Source organism: Aplidium turbinatum, chromosome 3 (genome assembly GCF_918807975.1).
Source record: "Aplidium turbinatum chromosome 3, kaAplTurb1.1, whole genome shotgun sequence".
Lineage (NCBI taxonomy): Eukaryota > Metazoa > Chordata > Ascidiacea > Aplousobranchia > Polyclinidae > Aplidium > Aplidium turbinatum.
Window position 1 is genome coordinate 46,829,042 of NC_137474.1, and position 27,166 is coordinate 46,856,207.

The window sequence follows — 27,166 nt, forward strand, 5'->3', positions numbered from 1 at the left end:
AGATGTCGCCATCAAGTTGGCTGATGATTTAAGCGATGAAAGTTTTTGCACTTTGCTGCAATTTATATTTTATGTTCACAGGACGTGTAGTAGGCCCTACACGTATTTGTTTGTACTTTGATGACGACAAAAGTGCCTGTTGCAAGAGTAGGCTTACAACAGGCAGCTCCTGTTTAATTATCTCAATTTTCAGACTCCACTTGTGCAAATTCAGAATCGTAAATAAATTCAGCAAACCGTTTCTGTTTACTTCAACTGTCTCAGATTTTCCTCTTTAATCGCATTGAAGTTTGTAACAATTTTTTGGCATTTGAAGCATAGTTAGATTATTCAGCGGAACCCAGTAAATGGAATAATTCCAAGACTACATTTCGCTCTGTCGTTGACTGGGTCTACGTCGATTGCTCAAAGCCTTTGCACTTTACAAGTACGGTATGCGAAACTGTCAGGCTTAACCTCTCAAAGAAGCTTTCTCAGACCGAGGATAAAGAATCCACAATCAGTCAAAGACAACAATTAGGCTGGTAAAAAGATCGATTCTCGACCCCAGAGGCGCACACGACAAATAACGTCTAATTTCCAGTCTACCGCAAACATATTGTTTTCCAACAATCCATAAGGTTTCCGAGCCAGCTTCCAATCCACACACCAAGAAAATCTATAATGCTAAAAGCAGCCTACTCTTGGAAACATTATCATTTCTGACAGTTTGCGTTTATTGTATTAACACACTATTTATTTATAATATAATGACTTTCAAAGTAGGCTACTGCAGGCTAATAAAAATCCGAATAAAAATGTAGCGCAAATCTACTGTGTTACTGCTTCTTGTGGCCTATTTTTTTGTAGAAATCTCTTCATTCCGACTAATTGTCGCAATACGCTAGTAGGCTAGCCTATGTCACTTCACCTACCCCACCAACCACTGCTTTCATTCGCGGGATAACGGATAGGCTAATCATGTCATTGTTTAGTTAACATGTATTACTTGCCTAGCGTACGTGATAGGCTACCTGACTAATAATTCTTTATGGATTGAACTTTAATGTAACCGAAATAACATTTAATAGTAGGGCCCATTATAAAAAAACACTGAGCAGTAAAGAGTTAATGTTCACGTTTTTGTCGCTTCTACCTTCTTTTCGACCTTTGACCTATTTTCGATCTCAACATAGCAAATTTTCTATTTTATAATTTGTTTTTATTTTATTTTTTACTCATATAAAGGTAGAAAAATTCAATAATATTGCTTTTTTCCTTTAGATTTTTAAAATTCTACTAAAGTGTTGCAACCGTGCCATATTTAAGATTGATTATACTGTTTTGGTATCAAGAACGCTGTAACTTCCGCGTATTGTCGTTTTACTTTTTTCTAGACCTTTGCCATGTTTGGAATGTATTTTTTTTTTTTGTGATGGTCAGAAATAAAACCATACTGAACTGAAACAAATTTCCCTTTCAAAAAAACAATAAAATATTTTGCGTATCCATAACAACGCAATCCTGGATAATTTCGTGCGAAAATCAGACATTTGTTGAAGCAATTGAGCCTGGCAGGACACTGAGAGCACTTTCCCATCAACTACTGCTGGATTAAATTAGATAAACCATGGATTATCTAGTTATTCCAGACTATGTAGAAAGGAAGGGGTCTCTATATCTACGATCCGATCACATGAACTATTGCCGATCAACATTGAATTCAAATTGGTAAGTGGAAGGCCATAATAGGTTGCTTCGGAGTTGAACATCTGCTTTGTTTCTACTTTTTATGTTTGCTTGTAATATGGACCATCTTGAGTCTGATGCAAATAAATAAAATAATTTATGATTCCAAAATGATAATTCCTATGAACTCAACCTCATGTTTTCAAACACGTTGTTAGTACAATCATAGGCTACCGTATGTTTTTTAAGTTTATACTATTTCCTTAGGTCAAGCCAATTGGTTTTATAGTTACCCATGTCTAGGTTTTGCCACCTTCTCACATTCATTGAAGTGCTGGTTCAATGAAGTTTTGCCTATATCGACTATTGTAGTAAATAGTATCTTTTTCGTCTCGGTCGTGTTAATGACCAAAAATAAAATGATATGATCACCTTTAGGCAGTCATGAGTAAACATTTTCAAATAGGTGATAATTTAATAAGTGTTTAAGCACTGTTCTAGCCCCATGTGCTTGCTTGTTGCCTAGTCTAGACACGATTACGTTGCTGCCAATCATACTAATCTGGTTAGACTCCGACAAGCTGGTTGCTGATAAATTAGGTGGGCGCAGTTGCTGTAAGAAAGGTGGCTGAGAAAAGGAAACTGGCTAGCCTACTTTCACTCATGGCGAGAATTATAGGTTAGCCAGGTAGGCTACATAAAGGTGGTCCCATACTTAAATACGAAATGAGAAGCTATAAGGTTCTTATTGTACAATAGTCCTCGCTTGTTAAATCCACGCTTAATAGATCCACCCATTTATTAAGCCCAATTTGGTCTGGTCTGAAATTACTCCTATTCGTTTGCTAAACAAAATGCTAAACAAGCTTAATTTTTTATTACATTTGCTTGAAATTGCGTAAGAAAGTGTGACAATTTAGTATTTTTTGTCTTACTTTTAACAATTTCATGCTTTATTATGCTGCTAACTCAGTTTTTTTATATTCTGTAATCGTTGGGTTGTACAAAACACGACTCACTGCTGACACTTGCCAAAAATGCAAGATTTGGTACTGCACCTAGGCAGTCCAAAATCCTCCGGTTTCAAGGTGGGTTTATAATAATGAGCAGGGACTAGTATTAATCCTTTGACACAAGACATGAGAGTAAGATGGCCAGTTCTTTTCTCTCGGCTGCCTTTTCTTCGGCAACTATGCCCACTAGACCTCCCCAATCCCCGGACTTTTTTTTGTTTTCATCTATATTGTGACTTTTCTGCATGGGTTTTCAATGCTGATTTCAAAAATATGCATAAATTTTTTTTCGATCAACGTCTGGGAAGTTATTTGCTGTTGCTTAGCAACAACTTTTCATAAAAATTACAAAAATCTCCTTTAAAACCCCTTTACTTTTAACCTAGTATCCTGATATCTAGATTATCTGAAAGCATTTCTTCTGCTGAAGAATTTAAAAAAAAAATTATTAAAATTGGACAATCGGTACCAGAGTTATGACCGTTTAAGTACCCAGATTATGCAGTCACGCATGACTGATTTTTGTTAATTTATTGCCAAATGATACTAGAAAAATAACGGATAAATGCAGATTCTCAGCCATCTACCTCAAGACTTAATTTCCTCTCCTCGTCATTTTCCCAATAAATTAAGTCGAATCTGCACTGAGAATCTGCATTTATCTGTAAAAAATGTCTTGTTTATGCATCCGTATCAAAAATTAATAGATATGTTACTTTAAAAATCATTAGGCTGTTAAGCATACTGGGAATAAACATACATCATACTTTAGTACCTTTATTCGATTCTTCAATGCATAATTCTTGAAGCGTTTCAACCTCTTTCTATCAAGGGGTCCAAGAGATGCTGGTTGGTTTGTTTCAAGTAATTTAAGAAACTGTATACCTTCTGCCTTATCTTCTGGTAGCAATGTTTTGTTTTTGTTAATAAGATTTTCGGCATTCTTAGCAGATATCCTAAATCGTGTTGTCAGTGTTTCTCGAAATTTAATTAAGGCAGCAGATCCCTTTTTGTCATGTTTGTATTTCTTGTATTCATCAACCAAACGAATAATTTTGTTTTGGATATTTTGTTTTGTCATCAGTGAAATGCAAGCAGGCTGCCATACTTTTGCTGGACATACTGCTGGATCTCAAGCTGCGAGCTTCCCACTCTGGTGGTTACAAGGATTTAATTGAAGATGATATATGTATTTCTGAAGAACATCTCCAGTAGGAGGTCTAAATTGTCCTTCCTTAAAATGTTTTAAAGGCTGCAAATTACCAAGCAAACCACCATTGTTTATTTTACTCTTCCTCAGCTCCATGATGGATACATGAATACACACGGAATATTAGACAGTAGAAGTGTATACAATACGCTATATTAATCATACAAGATACAAGTAGAAAATGCTAACTGATCAATAGTGAAACCTGAAATGCATTACAGAAGGTTATCGTTAAGTTCAGCTGACTTAATCCATTTTTTGCCACATGATTTAGATACATAGACTACATTATGCTGGGTGAGAGATGCTATTGAAACTGTGGCGGACTGTGACCATCTTGCACTTGATCAGAGCTCTTTCCGAGCAATGAAGCGTGTATTCTAACATCAAGTGCAATGGGTACCCAGATATTAGCTACATTGAGATGATCGGTTCCACGTTATACTGTATATGACTCCAGGCATTTAACGTTTGTGGTGCCTAAGGAATACATCTCATTGTAGGAATGAAGCGACTGCGACAAAATCATTCATGCATGACTGTTCGTATCAATTTTTTTAATAACTTTTTTTCTGTTGCTCTGAGACACTTTTTAATATATTTTTTGAACTCCTTACCCCCAAAAACCCCTTGACAGCAACTTTCACCATTTTTCTAGTATCATTTGGCAATAAATTAACAAAAATCAGTCATGCGTGACTGCATAATCTGGGTACTTAAACGGTCATAACTCTGGTACCGATTGTCCAATTTTAATATTTTTTTTTTAACTTCTTCAGCAGAAGAAATGCTTTCAGATAATCTAGATATCAGGATACTAGGTTAAAAGTAAAGGGGTTTTAAAGGAGATTTTTGTAATTTTTATGAAAAGTTGTTGCTAAGCAACAGCAAATAACTTCCCAGACGTTGATCGAAAAAAAAATTTATGCATATTTTTGAAATCAGCATTGAAAACCCATGCAGAAAAGTCACAATATAGATGAAAACAAAAAAAAGTCCGGGGATTGGGGAGGTCTAATGCCCACCCAATCTGTTACACCCTGGATAGAGGTGGGCGATGTTTTTTTGACAACCAGCTTATAAGTGAAGTTTTGTATTGCAGCTATTCATCAACTTTTTTTATGCATTTCTTATGATTTCTGGGCCTATAAGCTTATGTATATGGTTTTAAAAGCTGACAACTATATATATGATATTGGAATGAATCTCAATTTTGCAAATTTTTGGTTAGAATGTTTTGTTTTAGTCATGAGGCTTGTTCTTGTAAAGCATAGATAAAAACAACAAGTTATACAAGCTTTGTACAGTAGGTTTTTACAGATTTTATAAATACAAGTCTATCGTTCCATATCATTTTATGCCTTGTTTTCCACATTATTCATCAAAGTCACTTTAACAATAACTGCATGTCACAAACTAAACATGAGCCTTGTTGGATTTGAGTTTATTTGAATATTTGAAATATTTTTGTCTTTACTTGAAACTGCTTCATATTCAGAGCCATATTTAAACTGAATGTCATTTTGGTATCAAGCACAATATAACGTTCAGGTTTTGTCACTTCTACCTTGCTCTAATCCTCTGCTATGTTTGACATGTATTGTTTTTCGAAAACAAACTGAACTAAACAGTGAATTGCCTACGTGAGCCTTATTAACACAGCCCCAAAATGAAGAGAAGGAGCCAATTGGGCCAAAGTGTATCTGTGAACCTACAATTATAAAATATTCAATTGTGCAAAAGAAAAATAACTTTATTTGCCAATCAGATTCCATGAGGGCACCAATAATAAGCTTACAATCCACAAACATGGAGAAACGCTTCAGAATGCTTGATGTTGAACAATTCAATCTGATTAGCCAGGAGCAGCAAAAGACTATTTCGCCATCCAGTCAGCTGCTACTGTAAAAGACGGCGTCTGTTTTGAATTGCTGGTAGACCCGAACAAAATGTTCATGAAGTGATTATGCACAAACTTGAAATAATGTTTTCATAATATTAAACTTGTGCTGCCAGGCACCAAGCCCGAGAAGCTGAACCAAAGAATTATGACGTCAATGATTATACCACGCTTCCCGGAAGAAACCTGCACACGGCAACTTACAAGAGGATTGGTCATCTTGTCAACGAGGTACCACATCACATTTTATACTAACCGCCTACATTCATGCAAAGTAAAATTGCATAGTATGCTCTTGGGAAGGGTATTAAATTATTAGCTCACAGGTACATAGCTCATTGTAGTTTATTTGTAATTGAATGCAGCCTTCTTGTAACCGAGTCGTTCATATCAAGCATTGTTGTGAGTTTGACACTTGTCAGAAGATATTTCATTTTCTTGACAGCCTTTTTGTATTAAGTTGTATTAATAAGTATTGTCGTGATTATATTGCCTACCACATGCTGGGATTGGTAACCTGGCGATTTAATGTGAATTGCTGATTATTTCACTAGTGGGCCATGGAAAGATTTTGAGGTGGGCCACAGACCTATTTACAAATTTGCCAGAGTTAGTGAAAAATTTAGTTTCATTTGTGTTCTATAGTTAATTTTACTCTTGTGTGATTTGTTTAATTGTTTTGAATGTAGCAACAATGCATGGTGCTGCTGTAATTTGCTGCAGAATGGTAATTTCCATTCTAATTATTGAAATAATAATTTTGGTGGCATGATGTAATCAATGCCGTCTGTTGCATTATATACAAACGTTGATTTTAAGCAACTACAACAGTGTGATTCTTATAGTAAGTTACTTTTAAGTTACATGTTATTGTAAATACAAAATACTAACTGTGCAATCCATGACAACATTGTCAGGTTCACCGTTGTGAACCTGTAGTTATTACACAGTAGTGCTTTGTAATTACATGCAACTTATTCGTGGTTTTATTGCTATATAATCAGCAATCAGTCACTGCAAAATATAATTTTGATAATGACCAATTGATATTATTGACAAAAAATTATAACTTAGCCTACTATTATTGATAAACAGCTAGAAACTGCTACAGATACTACACAACACATAAGTTACAATAGGGTGCATTGCATCGTCTCCCGCTTTTTTTTTTAACTGGTTTCGTAACATTGACAAGTGTGTTCCACTTCAGGAAGAACTCAGCCAAAAATTTTTTCTTTTGTTCAGGGACTCCCCCCCTTGCGCCTGGTCCCCCCCCCCCAAATTGCGGACAGAAAAATCGCCATAACTCGAAAACTAAAATACTTAGACATAAAGTGTTTGGTATTAAATTCATAGTAACTATATGATTTGATCCAAGTTTGGCGAATAAAACAGGTGAAAAACTCAAGTCGCCCGCGCAATCATTTGTCAACCGCATGTGGCCCTTTGGCCAAAAAGGTTGGACACCCCCTGCGTTAAATCTTATAATTGATGATTGAACTTACAGTGATCGTCAGTTCGTCGTTAACCCAAGACATGATGAGGTCACAGAGAGCACACAATTTTGTGGTTTTCGCTTGTGACCTCATCATGACACCGCTCGATGTTGCAGCCATTCCCGAAGACGACCACCCAGTCGCAGTTGGAACAAATCGAGTTGTTGGACGATTTCACCGAGCGCGACACGAGGCTCGGTATGATTGACATTGGTTCGGTCGCCCACGCCGATATATCCAGGTGGGTGAAGGCTGGGGTCATTATCGGGAGGTTCGAATGCAGCACAAATGTTCAATTGTGGTTAAATTCAAGCTTTAATGACAAAAATAATAGCAGTCTTCCACATAACTGATTGGTGAGAACCTTGGTGCGAAAGGGCGCCAGTTCGACACCGCTCTAGAGCATGCGGCTGTGTCTGTGGCAGGACACTTAAAAGCATGCCTGAAGGTGGACACGAAGATTGGCTTCCTTGCCTTCCCGTCCACTTAATCTAAATCTTCAACTAGCAGGCTACAGGGCGTAAGCCTGGATACGACAGAACGAGGAATCTGAATAGCAAACAACGTGCAGAAACCAGACTCCAGTTGACCCTGGATGGAATTTATTTATTTAATTTATTTAGAATTTGGTTTTCAAGACATTGCGAACTAGCAAAAAAGGTTCTCCGGCCACCTAGCGGTAAATTAATGAAATACTCGGTCACATAGAAGTGTCTTCGCTGTGCGGGACATAATTGTCATGAATGCTTTATCTTGGAATTGGTTATGAAGTTAAGATGCCCATCAGTATCGTGACATCATAGTTTGATCGTTTCAGGGACATCGCATCAGTGCCACGAAGTGGATTTGGAGCTGTCTTGCCACGTCATCACCCAGACCACGACAAGATGTGAGTTGTCAGTTTGTGATTGGTTGCAGGTGTCTGGTTCGATTGGTTGGTTTTAAATCTGTATCCTCGGACTGACAAAGCTTTGATAGGTTATTCCTGGTAGCTTCGCATACTTGTAGAGGCTCTTGAAGCAGGGCCGGTTACCGAGATTGGCAGAGTGAAGTTTCCGATTGTTGAAATGTTGTTGCCGGGAAATTATTCCATCCACTAATTGCCACTGGATGGAGAGCAGTCCTGAAATGCGTTGCTCAAGCGCACACCCCGAGAGCCAAACCAGCGCCGCCTGATCTTGAGTCGGGCGCGTAACCACTGAGCTGCCAGGGCGTGTCTACGTACCCCAAGGCTATTCTAATACCATTGTGTCATAATCTAAACAGGCTAATCAGGGCTTCCCAACCTGTGGTACGCGAAGGTTTTTCAGGTGGTACGCGGGGAGCTTCCGTTTTTTTTTCACAAAAGCCTGGATTCACAACTTTACAGTACCGTATATTTTGTTTATGTGGTTTTGTTTACAAAAATAATTTCCCGAAGCCTATTCTTATTGTTACGTCACTATTCTTGTTGTTTCGTATCATTACGATCTTCAAAATACAGGTCATGTCAATTGTCAACAAGGAGCACAGTTGCTTTGAACAGCCGTACAACGCTGTGGGACAGTGGGCGTTAATTATGCCAAATGATTGCTCTTGATTGATATCATCTACTGTTTTATAACAAGCTACAAATAGCGTTGAATAATGCTAGTTGCAAGCTCAAAATAGATTGGAATAAAATGTTCAATAACAGTTACAAGGAATGTTAACTCATATATTTCTGGCTCAGTATGGACTCTTCATATTCAATGCTAGCTTCCCATGTTGTTCCACAGCTACTCATTTTCCCTTCCACGTGGGAATGCGAGCAGGGATATTCAGTCATGATGAACATCAAGTCAAAAAATCGAAGCCGACTAGATGCGCTCGGAAATGACTTTCGTTGCGCTGTTAGCAAATTTACACCGCGCATCGACCAATTGGTGGACAGTAAACAAAAAAACAAAAATCTCATTAAATTTAATTGTGGTGCTTTAGCGTTATTTTAGTACGCCAATATCATTCTGTATTATTCGATCAAATTAGTGGTACGCTTGGCAGTACAGAGCGTCCAAGTGGTACGAGATCGTAAAAGGTTGAGAACCCCTGGGCTAAGTGATTCGAATAGTCCACAGTCATAGGCGTAGCCAGGGGGGGGGCGAAAGGGGCCATGCCCCCCCCCCCAAATTTTCAAATTTTGGATTCCGAAGTTGAACCCTTTGTTGAAAATATAATATAATTTGTATAAATTTATATTGTTTTTCAAGACATCTGGCTATTAACACCCTCCAGGACTTGTTTTGGACACACAGAAAGACACCAATGAGTTTTGCAAATCGTAAATCGCGCAAAATTTACGCGATTTACACTTCTTTTAACTAATCTGTGGAAGCAACTTCAGGATCGCTTACTCTGTTGTTTTTTTTTGTAGTTTTTGTGTAGCTAAGTTTTTTTGTGTTCTCTAATTTTAGCCGCAATTTTTGCCCGTTTGTGTGTAACAGCTAGGTACCTTTAACAAGTTAATAGCTGTTTATCTGTCTATAAATTTCATACAAATATTCCCTGAAAGTGTTTCCAGAAAGCGCTATAATCCATTATTTGAGTGTAATTTTGCAAAAATTTTCCCGGGGAGCATGCCCCCGGACCCCCCTAGTATACGCGTGCCTTCGGCACGTTCTAACCCCCCATCAGCTTTATTGCTTCTCTTTCTTAACCCACCAGGAAACGCCACTGCAGATGTCTTCAATTAAACACTTTGTCGTTCTCTTCAATTCATCAAATATTTGGCCCCCCCCCCCCCCCAATTTTTTTTCTGGCTACGCCACTGTCCACAGTGCCTATAGAGCTGACGATGTTGGTATTTTTTTATAATCACTGGCAAGGTCGTCGTTACAACATCCTCGGGCACTTGGTCGGATCGGACCCGCAAACCTGGATACCTCAGCACTCCACCTACTTTTCAACTTCAGTATTTTTGTTTCCAGGCATCTGCAGACGACGTTCATGGCGGACTTCCCTCCCCCATACCCCTACACTCCAGCTCCGGTGAGTCATTGGAAGATCTGAGCATTATCACTTTTGATAACAGCAATCTCGTAACCATGGTAACGGGGATTCATTTGGTTGGGTTTGCTGGGATTCGAGCCAATGACCAACGTTATAATACCTCTTCGTTGCAGCCTCCACCTCCAGACGTAGATCACTCTGCCGCCTACCGGAGATGCATCTCTCAGTTCACCGACCCGAGTGACTACCGACGAGAGGGGAAGAACACCTGGCAGGATGAGTCAGGACTCTACTCCAACAGGGAAGAGAAGAGGAAAGTCTTCCCTAAAAGAAATCCCATTCCGGAACGCCTCGTTTAACCTGCACAGACTTGGTTCCGCAGCCTTTTGTTTATTATTATTTGCATAGCAGTAAAATCACGAACCCATGTCGTCATCATGTTCGCGCGGCGCCGCGTGTTGAAGTTGTCTTGGGCTGTGATGACCACACTGATCATTGTTATTACATTATCTAACGTTGTACCAATTCAAACAAATGAACTTGAAACCAGCATTATGGGTAAGCACAAGTGGCACCAGAACTAAGCGGTGTGTGATCATTCGATGGGAACAACTTAAGGGTTGCCAGTTGCAGGCCCGTTAGAACACAACAAACTACTCTGATGTATGATCCTTGTCAATAACACAATTAAATAGCCACGATTACGTCAATGAGTTGGGAGCGTCACTGGCGCCATGTTGGGGGTGGGAGGATCGCGATAATCGACGTCACAATGGATAGGGTGCCGGCATGTCGCGGTCGTCCAAGGCACTGACCAGATTGTCAGCGGCCAGCTCGGCCATGGCGGTCCTTGTCCGCTCAGTGGCGCTACCGATGTGTGGCGTCACAACTGAAACATGGCAAGGCGCAAGGGTTAGTCACGTGATTGACTGGACATCTATTTCAACCGCGTACACGAGTTACATCACTGCATGCGCGCTCAGCACCATCGGGTAGACCGTTGCATTGTGGTTGCCGATGATGCAATTGTTGAGGAATATTAAGTTGATGAGTTTAGGGATGACGTCATCGACCCCACACACAACCCATGTGCTCACTGGACTGTGCCTGGCGTGATGTGAGGTGAATGGAGAGCAGCCTGCTTACCAACCACACAATGTCAAGGTAGCCTACGTCACAAACGAGGTTGCTATGGCGGCCACTCACCGCAGTTGTCGAGTTGAAACAATGGATGGTGCGTTGGGAGGGGCTCCGGTGTTGTTACGTCAAGTCCTGCAGCCCTGATCACGTGGTGACGTAATGCGTCCGTGAGGTCATCTTGTTGCACCACACCCCCCCTAGTGGAAAAGTAGACAAAACTATCACAGCTTGTCTATTTTGAGACAGGATTAAAATCACCCCACCAACGTATCATAACTATCAGTAATAGTTATGTCAGTCATCTGTAATGTAGGCTACGTTCTTGCAGTGAAGCACGACACAACATCATCCAAAAACGAGGTAGCCTTGGTGAAACGAGTAAGCTTCCATGGCATAGATACCTGGCTATGTTGATAAACACAGCGGTGCTCTTCATCTTCTTAAACGCCTCGGAGTTGAAGACCCCCTGGGTTTGGGGGGTCAACGCACAGCATGACAACAGAAAGTCGCTACAGCGAAGAAGCTCGTCGAATTCAACTGAAAACAATGAGGTTCAAGATGAGATCTAGGGAATTAAAGTTATAACTTGGAGACCTATAGCTTGTTGGTGTCGCAATACCTTGATTATAATTTGATGACGTTTTCGCACGAATAGCACACTTACCCCATCTAGCGGCGACTTCCTCTTGAAACGCCCCAGTCTTTCTGGTGCTGGTGTTGAAGAAGAATTTCTCAACCCCAAATGGCCGCAACCTGTCAATCACGGCCCGGCCTATCCGCCCCAGGCCGAATAATCCCACAGTACTGCCCTCTAGTGTTGGCCCGCACATCCACATTGGCTTCCAAGTTCCCCATAAACCACTGCGGACACATTGTGAGTCATAATTGAGCAAAGACGACTTCTTGTGTTTCAAAGATTGTTGTTGCAAAGGACGAACGAACAATGGACGCATCGTCACGAAACAAACGGCGATCGAACCACTTACTTCTTCGCTGCGGCAGTTGCCTCCATCAAACGACGCGTCGTTGCCAGTAGCAATCCCACTGTCAGTTCCGCCTGCAACACGTTGCCATAGTTTAATTGGGAGCTTCGTTCAGCATCAAGATGAGTCAAGATCACGTGGTGCGGATCAGAATGGCGAAGTCACTTCGACAACTACAGGTCTTCTCGTTAGAAGAGATACCTCGCTCGCGGGGCAACAAAGGCGGCGTTGAAACTCATAAATGAAACCTTCTGAGCTTCCGCTGTTTCAAGAGGCCCCAGAAGTGGCCACTGGCTTCGTAGGCTACTGACACCGCCAATAGGGCCACGGCAGCATAATCACGTGAGGCGCTATTCAGAGTACCCACCGTTGCAGAGGTCAGGATGTCAGGGGTGTATCCCAGTTTGATCCCCCGTTTCTTACACTCCTCCAGCGAGATGTGGTCGACCCCAACAGACATAGTGCTTATCGCCTTCAAGTGGTTACCTATGTAAAGGGGCAAAGTTACTTGAGAAAGCAAATTGATTTTTGTAGCCTAAGCGGAGCAGTGGAACCATGGATGTCACTACGATACCTCCACTGTGGGCCTACTTCAAATCAGGGGTGTGCAAATGAATATAGTCTGAAGGCGGTTTCACACTGGCAAACGACAAGGGAAATCCCCGAGTGTTTCCTGATTTTGAAAAGACGTCCGACACGATAATGATGCGCGCGTTCACACTGAAACGACATCGTTGATATGTGCAAATAGCTGCAAATCAGGATAAGATGTCTGATATGAAAGGAAGATTTTATAAAGCTGCATGTTGCATAGTTGCTATATTTTGTTTTCATAACATTTCAAGTCGTCCATCATCATCATGCTTTTATTTCCGACCATCAAACCAAAAACATATATCAAACTTATAAGCAGTGGCGGCTGGTGCTGTTTGTGAGCAGTGGGGCTGCAATGAATAGTCCGGGGGCGAAGACCGTCGCCGAGTTTGCCGGAGGCGAACGACTTTGCAGGGAGTCTGGGGGGTTCCCCCCAAAAAAATCACATTAAATTTGATGCGTTCTGAGCACGTTTTTACCCCAAATATTGAAAAAATGCATTCAAACTTTGTTGAAAAGTTGATGTATTCCTAAGCTGTAATTAAAAAAAACTAACAGTATTGCTTTGGAGACAAACTTTACTAGTATTGAGCGTAGTCTTGACTAGCCTAGCCGTTGCATACAATGTTCAAGGGTTTTGAGATGCCCTATCAATCAATCAATCGTTTATTTATCAAAAAAACAAAAGTGACATAAAACAATAATACATACAATGTTTAGGTTTTGTTATTGATAGGGAGACAACGAAACGACCATACGGTCAACTAGTCAGTTGCCACCCTGGAAAAAATAATTTGAGTTATGAAACTAATCAACAATTTAACCAAATTAGTTACAATCAAAAAAGAAAACACAAACAAGACTAATACTTCGACTAGTAGCTTAATTACAATTAATTGTCAGCTTTATAAAATTGTATGCGAGATTTTCCAACAAATAGTAATCATGAAAATCAGTGGACACTGGACACCATGACAATAGACATTGTTGAATGTAAGAGCTTAGGCCAAATGAAGACCCACTTATCAAGTATCATAACTTTGCAAAGCTGATGCTTTGCTATGTCTTTTGAAATCATAAAAAGATAACTTTTTGAGATTGCTTGGAACCTCTGACCACACCACTGGTCCAAATACTTGTATGGATTTTTTGCCAAATTCTGTATTAGTGCGATTAACAAAATAATTATTGTTTGCTTGATATCTAGTGTTATGGATGTGGATGAGTGAAGAACTTGTGAACAATGCACAGTAGGCAGAAGGGTACAAGTTCATGCAGACTCTGAACATGTGTTTTTTTACTTCCAGTGTACATATGTCTTCCAGTTTTAAGATATTCATTTTAAAAAATAATGGACTGGTATGGGCTCTATAATCGCTTTTTGTGATTATTCTTATTCTTTTTTGCATTTTCCTGAGAGGGTCTAGAACTTTGTTGCAAGCTTTACCCCAGCTAGTAATGCAATATTGAAGGTGGGAGTAAATTAAAGTATAATAAACGGTTGTCAATGTGTCTGAATTCACATAATCTCTCAGTTTTAATAGTGCCCAAGAACCCTTTGCAACTTTCCCACAGACTTGTTCTATGTGCTGTTTCCACGTTAACTTATTATCAATATAGACACCAAGGTACTTGATTTGATCTTTTTGCTGAATTGGTTTACTCCCAATCTTAATGTTAACATTTCTTATTTGTTTTTTGTTTGTAATAAGCATGTATTCTGTTTTTGTAAAATTTATTGATAACCTGTTAAGTTTCATCCAAGTGAGAACCTTTTCGAGTTCTGTGTTCACATTTTGTTGTAAGTCATTCTCACATTTGTCTGCCATCATTAGATTTGTGTCGTCAGCAAATAATTTAACAGTCATTTTTGTTGAGTTTGGCAGATCATTTACATACAACAAAAAGAGGAGAGGTCCTCATGTTGAACCCTGGGGAACTCCACAGGTAACTTTTCTAGAAGTGGACGGAACACCATTTACAACTGTGTATTGTTGACGGTTGCTGATGTAACTTTTTAACAACTGTTGGGAATGGCCTCGAAATCCATATTTTTCTAATGAGAATAGTGTGGTCGACTGTATCAAAAGCCTTAGCAAGATCAAGAAATACCGAACAGGTGGTTTTTTTGTTATCAAGATTTGCTAAAATGTCATCACAAATGTTTGAAACAGCAAGTGAAGGCGGGACTACAACTTCCTACAACCTGTTGAATACCCTAGCTCTACAGCTAACACTTCTACATTTATGGATCATGGCTATTCTGCAAAATAAAAACTAACTTTAAAAAGTCTGTAAAGTTATTCGGTTAGGTGGGGCTGTTTTCCATGCAGCCCCAGCAGATATAAAAATTGCTGTAAAATACCAAAAGAGGTGGAGCTTCAAAGATAAATTTTAGCCAATCAAAGCGCTTGAAATCCAAAATCTCGGGCTGCAGACAAGTTTGCCCAAAGTCGGTGTTGCCAAATGAAACTTTTAATATTTTATTTTTCGATCCGCAATTCTTAAGCGAAAAAAGTGACCGGATTGGACAAACACAGAGGAAAACATATTTTCCCTCTTCTCTTTCTTTCAGGTGGGGCTGCAGCCCCATGGCACGAGCCGCCACTGCTTATAAGCATAGTGGAGATTGCTTACGACGATATGACGACGCCGGTGTGAATCCGCCTTAGTGTGCCTCAAGGTACTGCAAGCTGGAAGTTTGGTTTTAGATCTTTATCCTCGGACTGACAAAGCCTTGATAGGTCCTGGTAGTTTCGCTTTCTTGCAGAATGTAGAGGCTCTTGATGCAGAGCCGGTTACCGAGATTGGCAGAGTGAAGTTTTACGATTATTAAAGTGTTGTTGCCGGGGAATTATTCCATCCATTAGGTGCCGCTGAATGCGAGCAGTCCTGAAAGTGCGTTGCTCAAGTGCACACCCCGAGAGTCGAACCAGCGCCCGTTGGTCTTGAGCCGAGCTAACGTGGCGGAAGTGTCAATTGTAAAGCGAGTGATGTTGATTCAAGCAGCGAGTCCGACACTCATGTTGTCGAATAACTATGCAGCGAGTCCGACACTCATGTTGTCGAATAACTATGCAATTGAACCGACACTAAATGGAGACTGCATGCAGTGACGTAAGATGACTCCAATACGAGGGAGGGAAGACAATCAACGAGAAGCGCGTCACCTGAGATGTCCAGTATCTCTTGGTCAATCTTGTCGGTCAGCAAGCAATAGATGGCGTGCTTATCACGGACACGCTTCACCAACTCCTCACGAGGCATCACGTCATCGCTGTCCCACAGGTCGACCTTGCATCTGTGACGACACTACCATCAGTGCAACATAAGAGTCGTCACTCGTTGACACGGCAACTCTCAATAAGTGGGTCCTTGGGCAACTTGTATTATCTGGAAACTGTTTGCTTATTGTGACGCAACAGTCTTCAGTTAATGACATCACAAGCAAAAAGTTCATAGCATATGACGTCATTGTTGACGTTACCTTTGACTCAATATCTTGAGAGCCGATGCTGGAATTCTTCTGGTCACTACCACGTCATATTTGCAAGCCATTACGAAATCAAACTAACCAACATTAAGTCATCTGCAACATAAGAATCAGTTTATTGCCAACAGAATATAAATATCATTTGTAAACAATCTGAAGCATCTACAGGGCGCCACACACAACGAGAACTACTTTGTAACGTTACGTAATGTTGTTATGACGTCGAACCAAATGATGGTTCGAATCTCACAGAAGCAGGTAATGTTTGCACGGATGCTGAGTTGTCTCAAATCCTTCGCGTCATCGTCGTGACGTCATGAACTACAATTGATTGAGTTTCGCTTTTAGCAGCATGATCGTTGCTTTCGGAACACAGTTCCCTAGTCTTGTGCTATGACGAATGGTGTTGAAGTCAGTGGGTCGTTGTTCAATGTGGTTCTTTTGTTTGGCTTGAGGCTGCTGAATTTCTGCGTTGTTAGGCGTTATTGCTGTGAAATTTTGTTGGGAGGAGGTGTCCCTTGACTATCGTGGTCAACTGGTCATGTAATGTGACTGGTCCCTTGGTAGTCTCCGGCTTACTGTCATGTAAGCCGAAGACTACCAAGGGACCAGTCATATAACATGATTTGCTGCTTTGGATTATTTGTTCCGCGTGGTCGGATTCCTTGTCCTTGATTGCGTCGTTGAGTGTGCACTGTGTATAGCTCTTTTACTTGGTTGGCTGATATCCGGTATAGGTGAGGGATCATTTTGGAGATAAGGTATTTTATTTGCCGCCTTGCTGATTCCACCTTTGCCTTGATTCAACAAAATTTCACAGCAATAACGCTAAACAACACAGAAACTCGGCAGCCTCAAGCCAAACAAAAGAACCACATTAAACAACGACCCACTGACTTCAACACCATTCGTCATAGCACAAGACTAGGGAACTGTGTTCCGAAAGCTAGTGCAAACCGCTATTACCACAGCGAACTCATAGCATCAGGCTAATACAAGTCGTTAAAATCTACATTGTGAAGTCATGAATGACGTCATACAGCCAGCAAAAAGCGATAATTAACTACGGTTCTACGCAACCACAAAATAAATAATGAAATTGCAACCAGCAAGCATTTGCAAAGTAATAAACACATCACAAGGGACCGCGCCATCTATGATGATTTTTATATAACGATCGATACTCTGTTACAGCTTCAAGAGCGGAAGAATATTCACGGTGTACAGAAACATAACATTGAACAAAGTGATCACAAACCCCCATAGCCGGGTGCCATAAACACATCCGCGCAAGGTTTGACTTGAAAGGGAATAACCCGGAGGTGGGGCCATATTGGGTCGTGGTACTGTAGAGGAACGTGGCCCACCCACCCAGAGTCAAGGAGAGTTGCATAGGTAAGTGGATCCGCAAACCGCTTCCAGGCGATCGGTCTTATGACGTCACATAGGAAGTTGGTTGATACTTCTGTGATATCACAACAAAGTTTCAAATGAAATGTGTGTGACCTCATACACAACATGCCATTCTAGTGAAAGGAAATTGACTGACAAGATCGCTCAAAACATCAACAAGTGTAATTCTATAAAAACAACGTAAGCTAAGCACAAGATTCAATACGTCCCGACTCATCGTTGAAGAAAAGGTTTGTCCGTATATGAATTAGAGGTTGCGAGACACAAAGCGGTCGAAGTGGACCATAAGGATGGGAGGGACTCATCAAAGAGAAGGGTGAAGCAAAACATTTGAAACTTTCTGAGTTGATTCAATTAAAAGTCGGATCTTGTTTCTTTGCTTGATAACGTCAGCAAATTATTACGCAACATAATTATAAGAAACACAATACAGTGGCATTCTCGCACACGGGGAATCCCTGCCACAGCCTTTGATCAAATGTGCCGTTCGTCTATTCCACTAGATGGCACCATTGGGATTACGTCCTGTCCAGTTGGTCGATGTCGGGGCAAGCTGCAGGAGAATCGAACTTGGCAGCATACACACAGGTCTCCTTCTCCGACACGTACTTAACTTTATCCACCGGAGCGCATTGGAACTTGATCTGTGGATGAATGAAGAGCAATGGATTAGTTGAGAACTTATTGAATGATGGAAAAGTTGGTTCAGAGATGTCGTAGTGGTTCCGCATCATTAGAGCGCTACGCGAGACTGACAATGGATGCAAACCACATCATGATCAACTTCATATTATAACAAGGCTCTGCCATTATGGCGCAACAACTCACCACTGTCTTCCTGCTCCTCCCGTTAGGACAATGATCTCCCTTCCCGTCATCCATGATGAGAGTGAATCCTGCATTCACATCTCCTTCCAGCACTCCTCCTGCTCCAATCAGCCACACGTCCTTTCCACTCTGCATGGAAAGATCGTCAAGAGGAGGAGGAGCTACATAATCCTCTTCATGGACACAAATGACGTCAAGTTGCTTAATTGAAGAGTTCAAGGGACGTTGGTTTAACCCTCGATGAATGCGACTTAAGCGGCAATGTCTTTCAGTCCACTAACCCGGAAGAACTTCTGCATTGCAACATCTTCCCAGCGTAACACCACACCCTGGCGGTTGCATAGGATTGACTTATACCTAGTATATAATTTCTGAGTGGATTTTCACAATCGGACAGTTGATGTTTAGTTAGTACTGCTAGGTATGGCATGCACTGTAAGCAGGTATAGGTACTACAAGCATCTTTTTGTGTTGCCATGGTGTTGTTTCATATGAAGCTATTTCATTACAAGTCCAAGAAGTTTTCATGTAGCCAATCTATAAGGACGATGTTGCATTGGTGGCTTGTGAGGAATCCCCCTTGAAGCTGGGCTTGAGGGGTTGGACCCATGCACTGCAGACGTCCTGACTACTGGGCCACATAGTCGACTGGCCATCCTTGAGACCGTTGTGTTTGGAACATTGATAAATCATTTTTAGACAACCATGCTTGAGTATAGAAACGACTGGCAACCTTGCCTTCCTGTGTACTTAATCTTAAACCACCTGGAGTAAACATAATAACCAGGGAATAACAGCACAAAGACTCTCTCACCTGAGTGGCATTGTGGTAGGGGCATATCTCGTAGACGTATCCCGGCGATTGGAAGATGAAACAGTCCTGGCTCAGTTTGTAGAACTCGCCATGTTGGCCATACTCCTAAAAGTGACAAGTAATAAATTCGTAATGGACTGGGTATGCGGATGGGCTGCCAGATCACCGCAATTGTGCTCAGTGACGTTGCAGATCGTCGTCGTCGTGTGAGCGTCTGGGGCCGAGGGTCTATTCTTTTACCACCCGAGATTCACGATGTTCCCGGACTACACTGGAAGGCTGCTAGAGAGCAGCCAGTCTTTGGTTTCATCATTAATAACACGCAGACCTTCCACTCCGTTAGGTGGCTTGAAGACGGTACAGTCATTGATGATGTGGTCTGCGGTCTGTTTCTCGGCACATTCACAGGAGGAGGAAGAGGCCATTCCCCATTGGTGCATGGTTGAGCGGAAAAGCCCGACGCCCGTACGGAGACGGTTAAGGCGCACCCATGCCTGTCTTGGTAGTGCCAGGCCGATGGGGCGTGTGTCGGCGTCGGGGATGAACGAATAGAGTCTGGTGGCGGTTGACTTCCATTCAGAACTCCATTTATGGTCCGACCAAGTAGCCGCAGAGATGTCTTGTACATCAGCTTCGTTGATAAGAAGTTGGGCGGCTGGCACGAATGGGTGTCTTGATTTCAGTCGACGGGGGTGCTCGTTTGGGAGAGCAGAGATGAACGTTGCAGATGAAAGTAACGAAATAACCACAAAGAATAAATCCATTCACTCACCCCATTTCCGATGTGGCTCGCTCCCTCCAGGACATAAGCGGTCTTAGCTGCGGCCCCCTCCTTCACAATGTTGTACTCCCTTACTTTGCTGTGCTCATAGTCCATGCACACATCTTGACAGGGGGCTCTCCTTACCTCATCCGAGTCTGAATAGAGGTGTGTAGAGGTTAAATCTCAAACGGGGTTAGAACGCACATAAGTATGAAACTGAAGTGGTCTGTGGCATAATAATAACATCATCATCGGTACTTGATCAAAGCCATAGTCAATTGATCATATTTGAAATACTGAAGTTCAGTTCGTTTTTGCTTTGCAATGTGCATAAAGGGGAAGAATGTATTTGATTCAACAATAAGTAGCAGAAAGCTTCAACCAACTGTCAACACAGCTTGCGTGAGTCAGTTCAGTAGCAAACCAAACTCTTAAAAAAAGAATCGAGTCTTTATTACGAAACAACCATCGGATTGTGTATCGGGCATCAAATGCAACACGCAATATTTCAGCATCAAAAAGAATGAGGAATTTGTCCATGATCCCACCTGGGAGGTGGAGGTCTGGAGCAATAGTGATGCCCTTCCATTCATCGCTGCCATCACAACAATCACATATCCCATCATTGACACGAGAGGATGGGAGGTACTGGTGCTCCGGTTCACAGTAGAATCTGATAGATTAGGAGGAAATCGTAAATTTAATAAATACATTTCAACAGGAACAGTCTGTGAGATGAACAAACTTCCTTGGTAGCAACGCGGCTGACCCGTTGACGTTTAATTCAGTGGTTTTTGAAATCGAGGATTGAGGCATTTCATATCAAATCGTGGCATGACTTGTATTAAAAATTTATAAAATAGTAAAAAAATCATGCAGGGGAACCACCGGTTGAATGTACGTCATCGTTTTGTTTAAACCTCATTTGAAAGGAACTTACTTCCCGTTCTTGCAAGCGGAAGTCCCAGGTTCATCACTGCCATCCATGCAGTCGCAGTAGTCGTTGTTGACTCCAGTCCACGGGATGGTCTGATTGCCATCCAAGCATGTGAACAAGCCGCTCTTCGATGGAATGTAATATTTCCTTGAAGTTAAAAGAAACAAAGTTGTAACAATTGAACTGTTCCAATTCTTTTGGGTCTATAAACTGATTACAGTTCGAAAAACTAATTTTACAAAATCATCAACAAAACTAAAGACTGTGAACTACGGAACAACGACATGGGTACCACCATGGCCACCTAAAGATACGGCCTGATTTGTCACATTTTGCAGAATTTTCCAGGTTTTTCTAACTTTGGGCAAACGTTTAAATATATTTTTCTAAAAACTAGATTTTTAAGCTTTCTCTATTCTTTTCCCCAGATGACACAATAGGTTTTAACATCCTCAGATGTTGAAAAACAAAGAAAATTTAATTTTGTAAATTTTAGTCAGACTGTTAATTTTCAACAACAGTCTGATTTTGCGTTTTTCAACTTACTTTTTCTCATTTGCTACTGCTTCCCCAAGGCAACAAAAAAGTTTTTTGTCATTAGGAAACCGCAAAAAGTAGGAACATCTCAAAAAATGTCAGTCAAGCACTAGCAGAAGCTGTAATCAAAATCTGCAAAATGTGACAAATCAAGCCGCATCTCCAGGTGGCCATGGTACCACTAAGTATTGTGTTTACAAGATCGTATGCAAGAAATGTAGGAAACGCGACATAGGCAGCACGATTCGCCCACTCCACTCCCGCCAGAAAGAACACCTTAGCTCAGATAAAAGTTCAGTCTTTGATCATCAACAACAGTGCCTCGCCGACTTTGAATTTACAATCATTGCCATAGAGAACGACGCTGTACAATTGCACTTCAAAGAGACCACTTCTATAAGTAGACAGAATCCAAACTACGTCACCTAATCTATTAATCAACTGATTCAACAAAATTTTACAGCAAAAACGCCTAACACTGAAACTCAACAGACAGCAGCCTCAAGCCAAACAAAAGATCTGCATTAAAAAACGACTCACTGACTTCAACACCATTTGTCATAGCACATGACTAGGGAACTGTGTTCCGAAAGCTAGTGCAATTTGATTTTACCACAGCAAACTTGCAGCATCAGGCTAAAACAGGCCGTTAGCATCTACATTTTGAAGGAAGCAACGATCATGCTGCTAACAGCAAAACTCAATCTATTGCAAAACTAAAGTTAGTACTGAAGGAATCGATAAGTTATACAAATCAGCTCTGTACTTACATGTGAAAGAAAGTTAATGGGCATAAAACTGCTATTCTTGCAGAGACCAATTGAAATAAACAACACAAGCTTTGATAAACACATGGAGTGGCGGCAAACCTGTTGGACTTCATGACTCCTCTCAAAATGGTTCCGTTTACCTTGATCCCAATCTCCTTCATGACTCTCTGCGCAAACTTAGGATTGATCTCCCTCATGATCTGTGGACCAGCCTAGAAAGCAAATGTGCTCATTGACATCTAATCTCAAGAACCTTGGATGATACACCAAGACATTGGCGTCATTAAAGTAAGCTAATTCCAAGGGGGAGAGGATTTCCAACTAATTCCGAAAGCAATTTCTTAAAGTTGCCCATTTTCAGCCAAATTGACTTTTGTTTCACGACTTTAGTTTCACGTTGTCAACTTTGGTATGGAATTGGCTCAGCTTCAATTACACGGCAAACCAAGTTGCAGAGCACAGTAGCTTACTTACCACGGCAATTGCATCGATTCTTGAATATTTTCCTTTATTATGATGCTCACTCCCGCTGTTCAACAGCATCTGCTGGGACCGCTGAAGATTCTTCAATATGCTGGCCTTAAAAATGATGAATTTAATTGCAAACCTTGTATATACACTGGCTGGCACATATTTGGGGCCAAAAACACTTCAGTAGTTTTAGGGTTGACTGAAAATTAGCAGGAACCTGCATGAGTGGTCTCATAACAGTGCCACATGGGAACCTGCATGAATGGTCTCATAACAGTGCCACATGGGAACCTGCATGAGTGGTCTCATAACAGTGCCACATGGGAACCTGCATGAGTGGTCTCATAACAGTGCCACATGGGAACCTGCATGAGTGGTCTCATAACAGTGCCACATGGGAACCTGCATGAGTGGCCTCATAACAGTGCCACATGTAAGTAAAGTTCATAAACAAACAATGACTGACTGACAGCAAACTAATTATAAAGACTTTATATTTACGCAGTGGAAATTTCAGAAACAACATTTGCCAGTAAAAACATCATAAATAGTCTATGGTTGGTCTTTTGTGTGTAGGGTGGTGAGGAAATCTGCACGGTGGTCGGTAGTAGTAACTAATCAACTGATTAACAGCTTTTTATATCAATTACAGGTATATACTGTATATACTTGGGTTACAGTCATACGCGCCGACTTCCGGGGGGGGGGGGGGGGCGAGGGGCGGCGCCCCCAGTAAATTTATGGTCGAGGGGCAACAAAAATGTCTATTACAAGTGGAATTTCAAAGATAAAATACTTCGCGAAAGAGATTTAGATCATTGAATATGGACTTAAAGAATGCCGAAAGCAAAAAAAGCCTACGTTGCTCTTGCCCGCAAAACAGCAGCTGATCGCATGACTTTCTCTGGAACGTGAATTACTGCTGAGATACGCATGGCAAGCGCGCTCACAGTCACACACTGCTTAATGTTATCTTCCATCGGGTGAGGACTGAGGAGTAACTTCAAAGTCAAAACGCGTGGTAGCGAAAAAGCGAATGCGAGGTTGAATCTTTATTCTCAATTCACTAGTTATCCAAACATCCGTTAGATTTTTTATGACTTCAAACATGACATCGAAATCGATTTAAACTTTATCGAGTTGAAACTACGCCACAACAAACAATTACGTGAATATAGCTTAAAGAAAAAATGCATTTTTCAAAACTGTCATCCGTGTTTTACTTCAATAAGCACTGTATTGATGTATATCTCATACACTCATCAATATACACTCCTGCACTACCGTATATACTCAAGTATAGGCGATCTCGTGTATAAGTCGAACCCCTACTTTCGAGCTGAAAATCGGTGATATTTCCTTCTGCCGTGCATAAGTCGAATAGCTTATTTCCGACACTACCATTAGTTGGTACATCTAAGTATTGCCATTGACATACGGTATGGAAATTTTAAAGTAGATCGTACAGTAACTTAATCACGCTGCTGGAATAGTCACGTTTTTACAACTATTCACTGCAATATTAAGTAAACCAGCTAAATTAGACGCGCTATTTTGAACGAGGTCTTCCCGCTGTGAGATCAATTATGATTCAACAGAACGCATTGTTTTTTTCACGATGTGTGAGAATTAAATCGAAAACCGATATAAGGCGTCTAATGGTCTTGGTCGCAGATATTGCCTGCATAAACGACGTCTCTTACCACTATTTTCACCTAGCCAACCTGACATCATTGTTTTATGCGGCCGCTAAGGTTTGACATCGACTGCAACGATCATGAAATGTTACGTAACAAGAACGATTATATCCTACACGCAAAAATAAAAACATTGCTCTTAATTTGTTACTTTTTCTTTTGTTGAGGGTGGCTGCTCGACTAGAAGACCTTCCAGGTCACTTCGCAGCCACCCGTTGCAGTATCCACACATAATACATTTTACGTTATCGTTTGTTTTATCCGATTTTGTTGAATATGTGTGTTTATACTCGCAACAAATAAAATGTCAATCAATCAATCAATCAATCAATCTTAAAACAGTTCTTTCTGCTGCTTTATCTCGTGAGCTTTGCATATTGCTCAACAAGTGCATAAAGTTTAGAATTGGCAAGAAATTGTTAAATTTGAAAATTAAGTTTGAATCACTGCAAATAAACGTATTCAAACGTTTATTTCGGACGACACCATTTCGTACTACGTAATCTAGCAATATAATGGCGTAATCGGCAATGAATTTGCCCCAGCAAAAATGCATTCATTTTGAAAACTGCCGAGCTGGAGACAACAGCTTATCCCATGTGTATATAAGTTGAACCTGTCTTCTTTTTGAGGTGAAAATCACTTGCGAACATCTCGACCTATACTCGAATATATGGGGTATTTGATATAAGACTATAAAGACTTTTGATAAAAAACGGAAGAGAAAACACTTCTTCGTTGTTAACGCTTTGAAGGTAAGTAATTAGCAAAACGAGGTGAATAAAACTGATAGCGGATTTCCACTCTGCTTGAGATCATGATTTTTTTGCGTTTTATTTCGATAACTTCATTATTCACTCATACGAAAAGGAATTGAATCGGCTTGTTTTCCAACTGTTCCAATTATGAGCTAACAATATCAATATCAACATTTTTACGACTAGGCGTACTGCATGCGTACTGTAAAACTAATCGTTTCAAGCAGCGGTTCTAATAAATTCGGTTTGCAACCTAGGTGTCAATATAAACAAGAGTCAAGACAGTAAGCTTAATCAAATACTATTTTAATTGAGTAAAATAGCGATATGGTTATGACGTCATCACCTGTCTTGCCCCTCAAGGTTTTTTGAAAAGGGGGCGCCTATGGGTACAGTACCATACTCTTATAGTTTCAAACTATTAAACTAGACAACTAATAAGTTTGCAATTATTAACATTTTAAAACTGTTTTGTTGTCACTTTACATTATAATAATAATAATAACAAATATTTGATGTTGTAAGCACCGAGGTGCTTTTTCATCATTCTGATATACATAACGCATTTGCTGTTAATTAGGTTAACAGCTAGTTTCATAACTAATAACTCTCTAACCATCAATAACATCTGATAACATATATAAACTATTAGAAGACATATTAGTGGGAGCAGAAAATGAAAAAAAATACGATCGTATGTACATGAAAAATACCTACACAATAGTACTGTCACTTAATACATAACATCATAAGATGATTTCAAGGTAAATTTCAATGGATCACTGCTCCAGTGCTTGTCAAGCCTTACCTTGAATGCATTCAAGATAAGTGCATTTATGACTGTTGGTGGTAAATTATTCCAGGCATTTACTACACGTACTGTGAAAAAGTTGCTTCTCAGCCTTGACATAGTTTGTGGATTATACAATTTTAAGTTATGGCCTCTTGTATCATAGGTATTTGGATTCATTTGAAACAATATATACAGTATAACTTACATCATAAAAGCCATTTAAATATTTATACACTTGAATAATATCATGGCGAAGAAGTCGGAATGCTAGAGTAGGCAAGTTTAATTTGTCTAATCTTTCAGAATATGACAAATGCCTTAATTCAGGAACCAATTTGGTTGCACGCCTTTGAACATTTTCTACTATGGTTGCAGAGTACTTATATGAACTGGGAACCAGATTAAATTATTGAATATTGTATTCCAAAATTGGAAGAATTAATGCATTAAAAAGAGTGAATTATACAGCAAATACGGTAGCCAACCTGAAACATCATGAAGAAGAGTGCAGTGATGAACAGAGCAATGAGAGTTTGAAATGGATTGCTCCTCCCACCCATTAGCCGAAGCTGTCGTTGTGATGGAGGGTCCATTCTTAGTTTATATGTAAACAATAACTATGCTAAGTGAAACTAAAATAAAAATTTTACCTGCAAGTTAGCATTTTTTAAATTAATAAATCTCTGACTATTGCACCATGCAGGCAAATCATCATCTTTCAATGCAAAATGACTCACAAGAATCTATGACAACTGCAAACACAGTTTGGGCTACACCCAGAGATGGGCGTGATCTTGATCTTCAAGATCACTTTTTTTTGGTGATCTTGATCTTGATCTAAGATCACTTTTTTTTGAGTGATCTTGATCTTGAAGAACAATAAGATCAAGATCACTTTGAAATTGAAGTTTACTTACTAGA

General features: G+C 40.4%; 3 protein-coding genes across 3 annotated transcripts; 1 reads left to right on the top strand and 2 right to left on the bottom strand.

Annotated features, from left to right (window-relative positions):
* The first annotated feature begins 1,544 nt into the window (after window positions 1-1,544).
* On the top strand, window positions 1,545-10,694 carry LOC145766156 (cilia- and flagella-associated protein 95-like). The gene is made up of 6 exons (XM_082577812.1): window positions 1,545-1,710; window positions 5,908-6,022; window positions 7,404-7,528; window positions 8,105-8,176; window positions 10,233-10,293; window positions 10,428-10,694. Exons 1-6 carry the CDS (start codon window positions 1,610-1,612, stop codon window positions 10,611-10,613), a joined length of 660 nt encoding a protein of 219 aa, XP_082433938.1. The 5' UTR covers window positions 1,545-1,609; the 3' UTR covers window positions 10,614-10,694.
* Window positions 10,695-10,926: 232 nt separating this feature from the next.
* Window positions 10,927-17,800, bottom strand: LOC145766155 (glyoxylate reductase/hydroxypyruvate reductase-like). Its single transcript, XM_082577811.1, has 9 exons — window positions 17,723-17,800; window positions 16,459-16,560; window positions 16,142-16,272; window positions 12,745-12,863; window positions 12,381-12,451; window positions 12,059-12,255; window positions 11,796-11,931; window positions 11,461-11,591; window positions 10,927-11,143 (listed from the first exon to the last, which is right to left on the bottom strand). The coding sequence occupies exons 2-9, from the start codon at window positions 16,527-16,529 to the stop codon at window positions 11,022-11,024; spliced, it is 978 nt and encodes a 325-aa protein (XP_082433937.1). The 5' UTR covers window positions 16,530-16,560; window positions 17,723-17,800; the 3' UTR covers window positions 10,927-11,021.
* Window positions 16,573-26,884, bottom strand: LOC145766154 (uncharacterized). The gene is made up of 9 exons (XM_082577810.1): window positions 26,731-26,884; window positions 23,001-23,105; window positions 22,626-22,738; window positions 21,223-21,366; window positions 20,831-20,955; window positions 20,292-20,437; window positions 19,520-19,624; window positions 18,706-18,834; window positions 16,573-18,521 (listed from the first exon to the last, which is right to left on the bottom strand). The coding sequence occupies exons 1-9, from the start codon at window positions 26,836-26,838 to the stop codon at window positions 18,396-18,398; spliced, it is 1,101 nt and encodes a 366-aa protein (XP_082433936.1). The 5' UTR covers window positions 26,839-26,884; the 3' UTR covers window positions 16,573-18,395.
* Between the last annotated feature and the right edge of the window lie 282 nt (window positions 26,885-27,166).

What these genes read in the sequence shown, in the direction of transcription:
- LOC145766156 (XM_082577812.1), top strand. Translation starts at nt 1,610, where the DNA reads ATGGATTATCTAGTTATTCCAGACTATGTAGAAAGGAAGGGGTCTCTA. An exon ending in CACCCAGACCACGACAAGAT is followed by an intron (nt 8,177 to 10,232) that starts GTGAGTTGTCAG and finishes TTTTGTTTCCAG; the next exon opens with GCATCTGCAGACGACGTTCA. An exon ending in ACCCCTACACTCCAGCTCCG is followed by an intron (nt 10,294 to 10,427) that starts GTGAGTCATTGG and finishes TCTTCGTTGCAG; the next exon opens with CCTCCACCTCCAGACGTAGA.
- LOC145766155 (XM_082577811.1), bottom strand. Translation starts at nt 16,529, where the DNA reads ATGGCTTGCAAATATGACGTGGTAGTGACCAGAAGAATTCCAGCATCG. An exon ending in AGAGATACTGGACATCTCAG is followed by an intron (nt 12,864 to 16,141) that starts GTGACGCGCTTC and finishes CCCTTTACATAG; the next exon opens with GTAACCACTTGAAGGCGATA. An exon ending in ACATCCTGACCTCTGCAACG is followed by an intron (nt 12,452 to 12,744) that starts GTGGGTACTCTG and finishes AACGTGTTGCAG; the next exon opens with GCGGAACTGACAGTGGGATT.
- LOC145766154 (XM_082577810.1), bottom strand. Translation starts at nt 26,838, where the DNA reads ATGGACCCTCCATCACAACGACAGCTTCGGCTAATGGGTGGGAGGAGC. An exon ending in TCCGCTTGCAAGAACGGGAA is followed by an intron (nt 20,956 to 21,222) that starts GTAAGTTCCTTT and finishes CTAATCTATCAG; the next exon opens with ATTCTACTGTGAACCGGAGC. An exon ending in CCTACCACAATGCCACTCAG is followed by an intron (nt 18,835 to 19,519) that starts GTGAGAGAGTCT and finishes CTTTCCATGCAG; the next exon opens with AGTGGAAAGGACGTGTGGCT.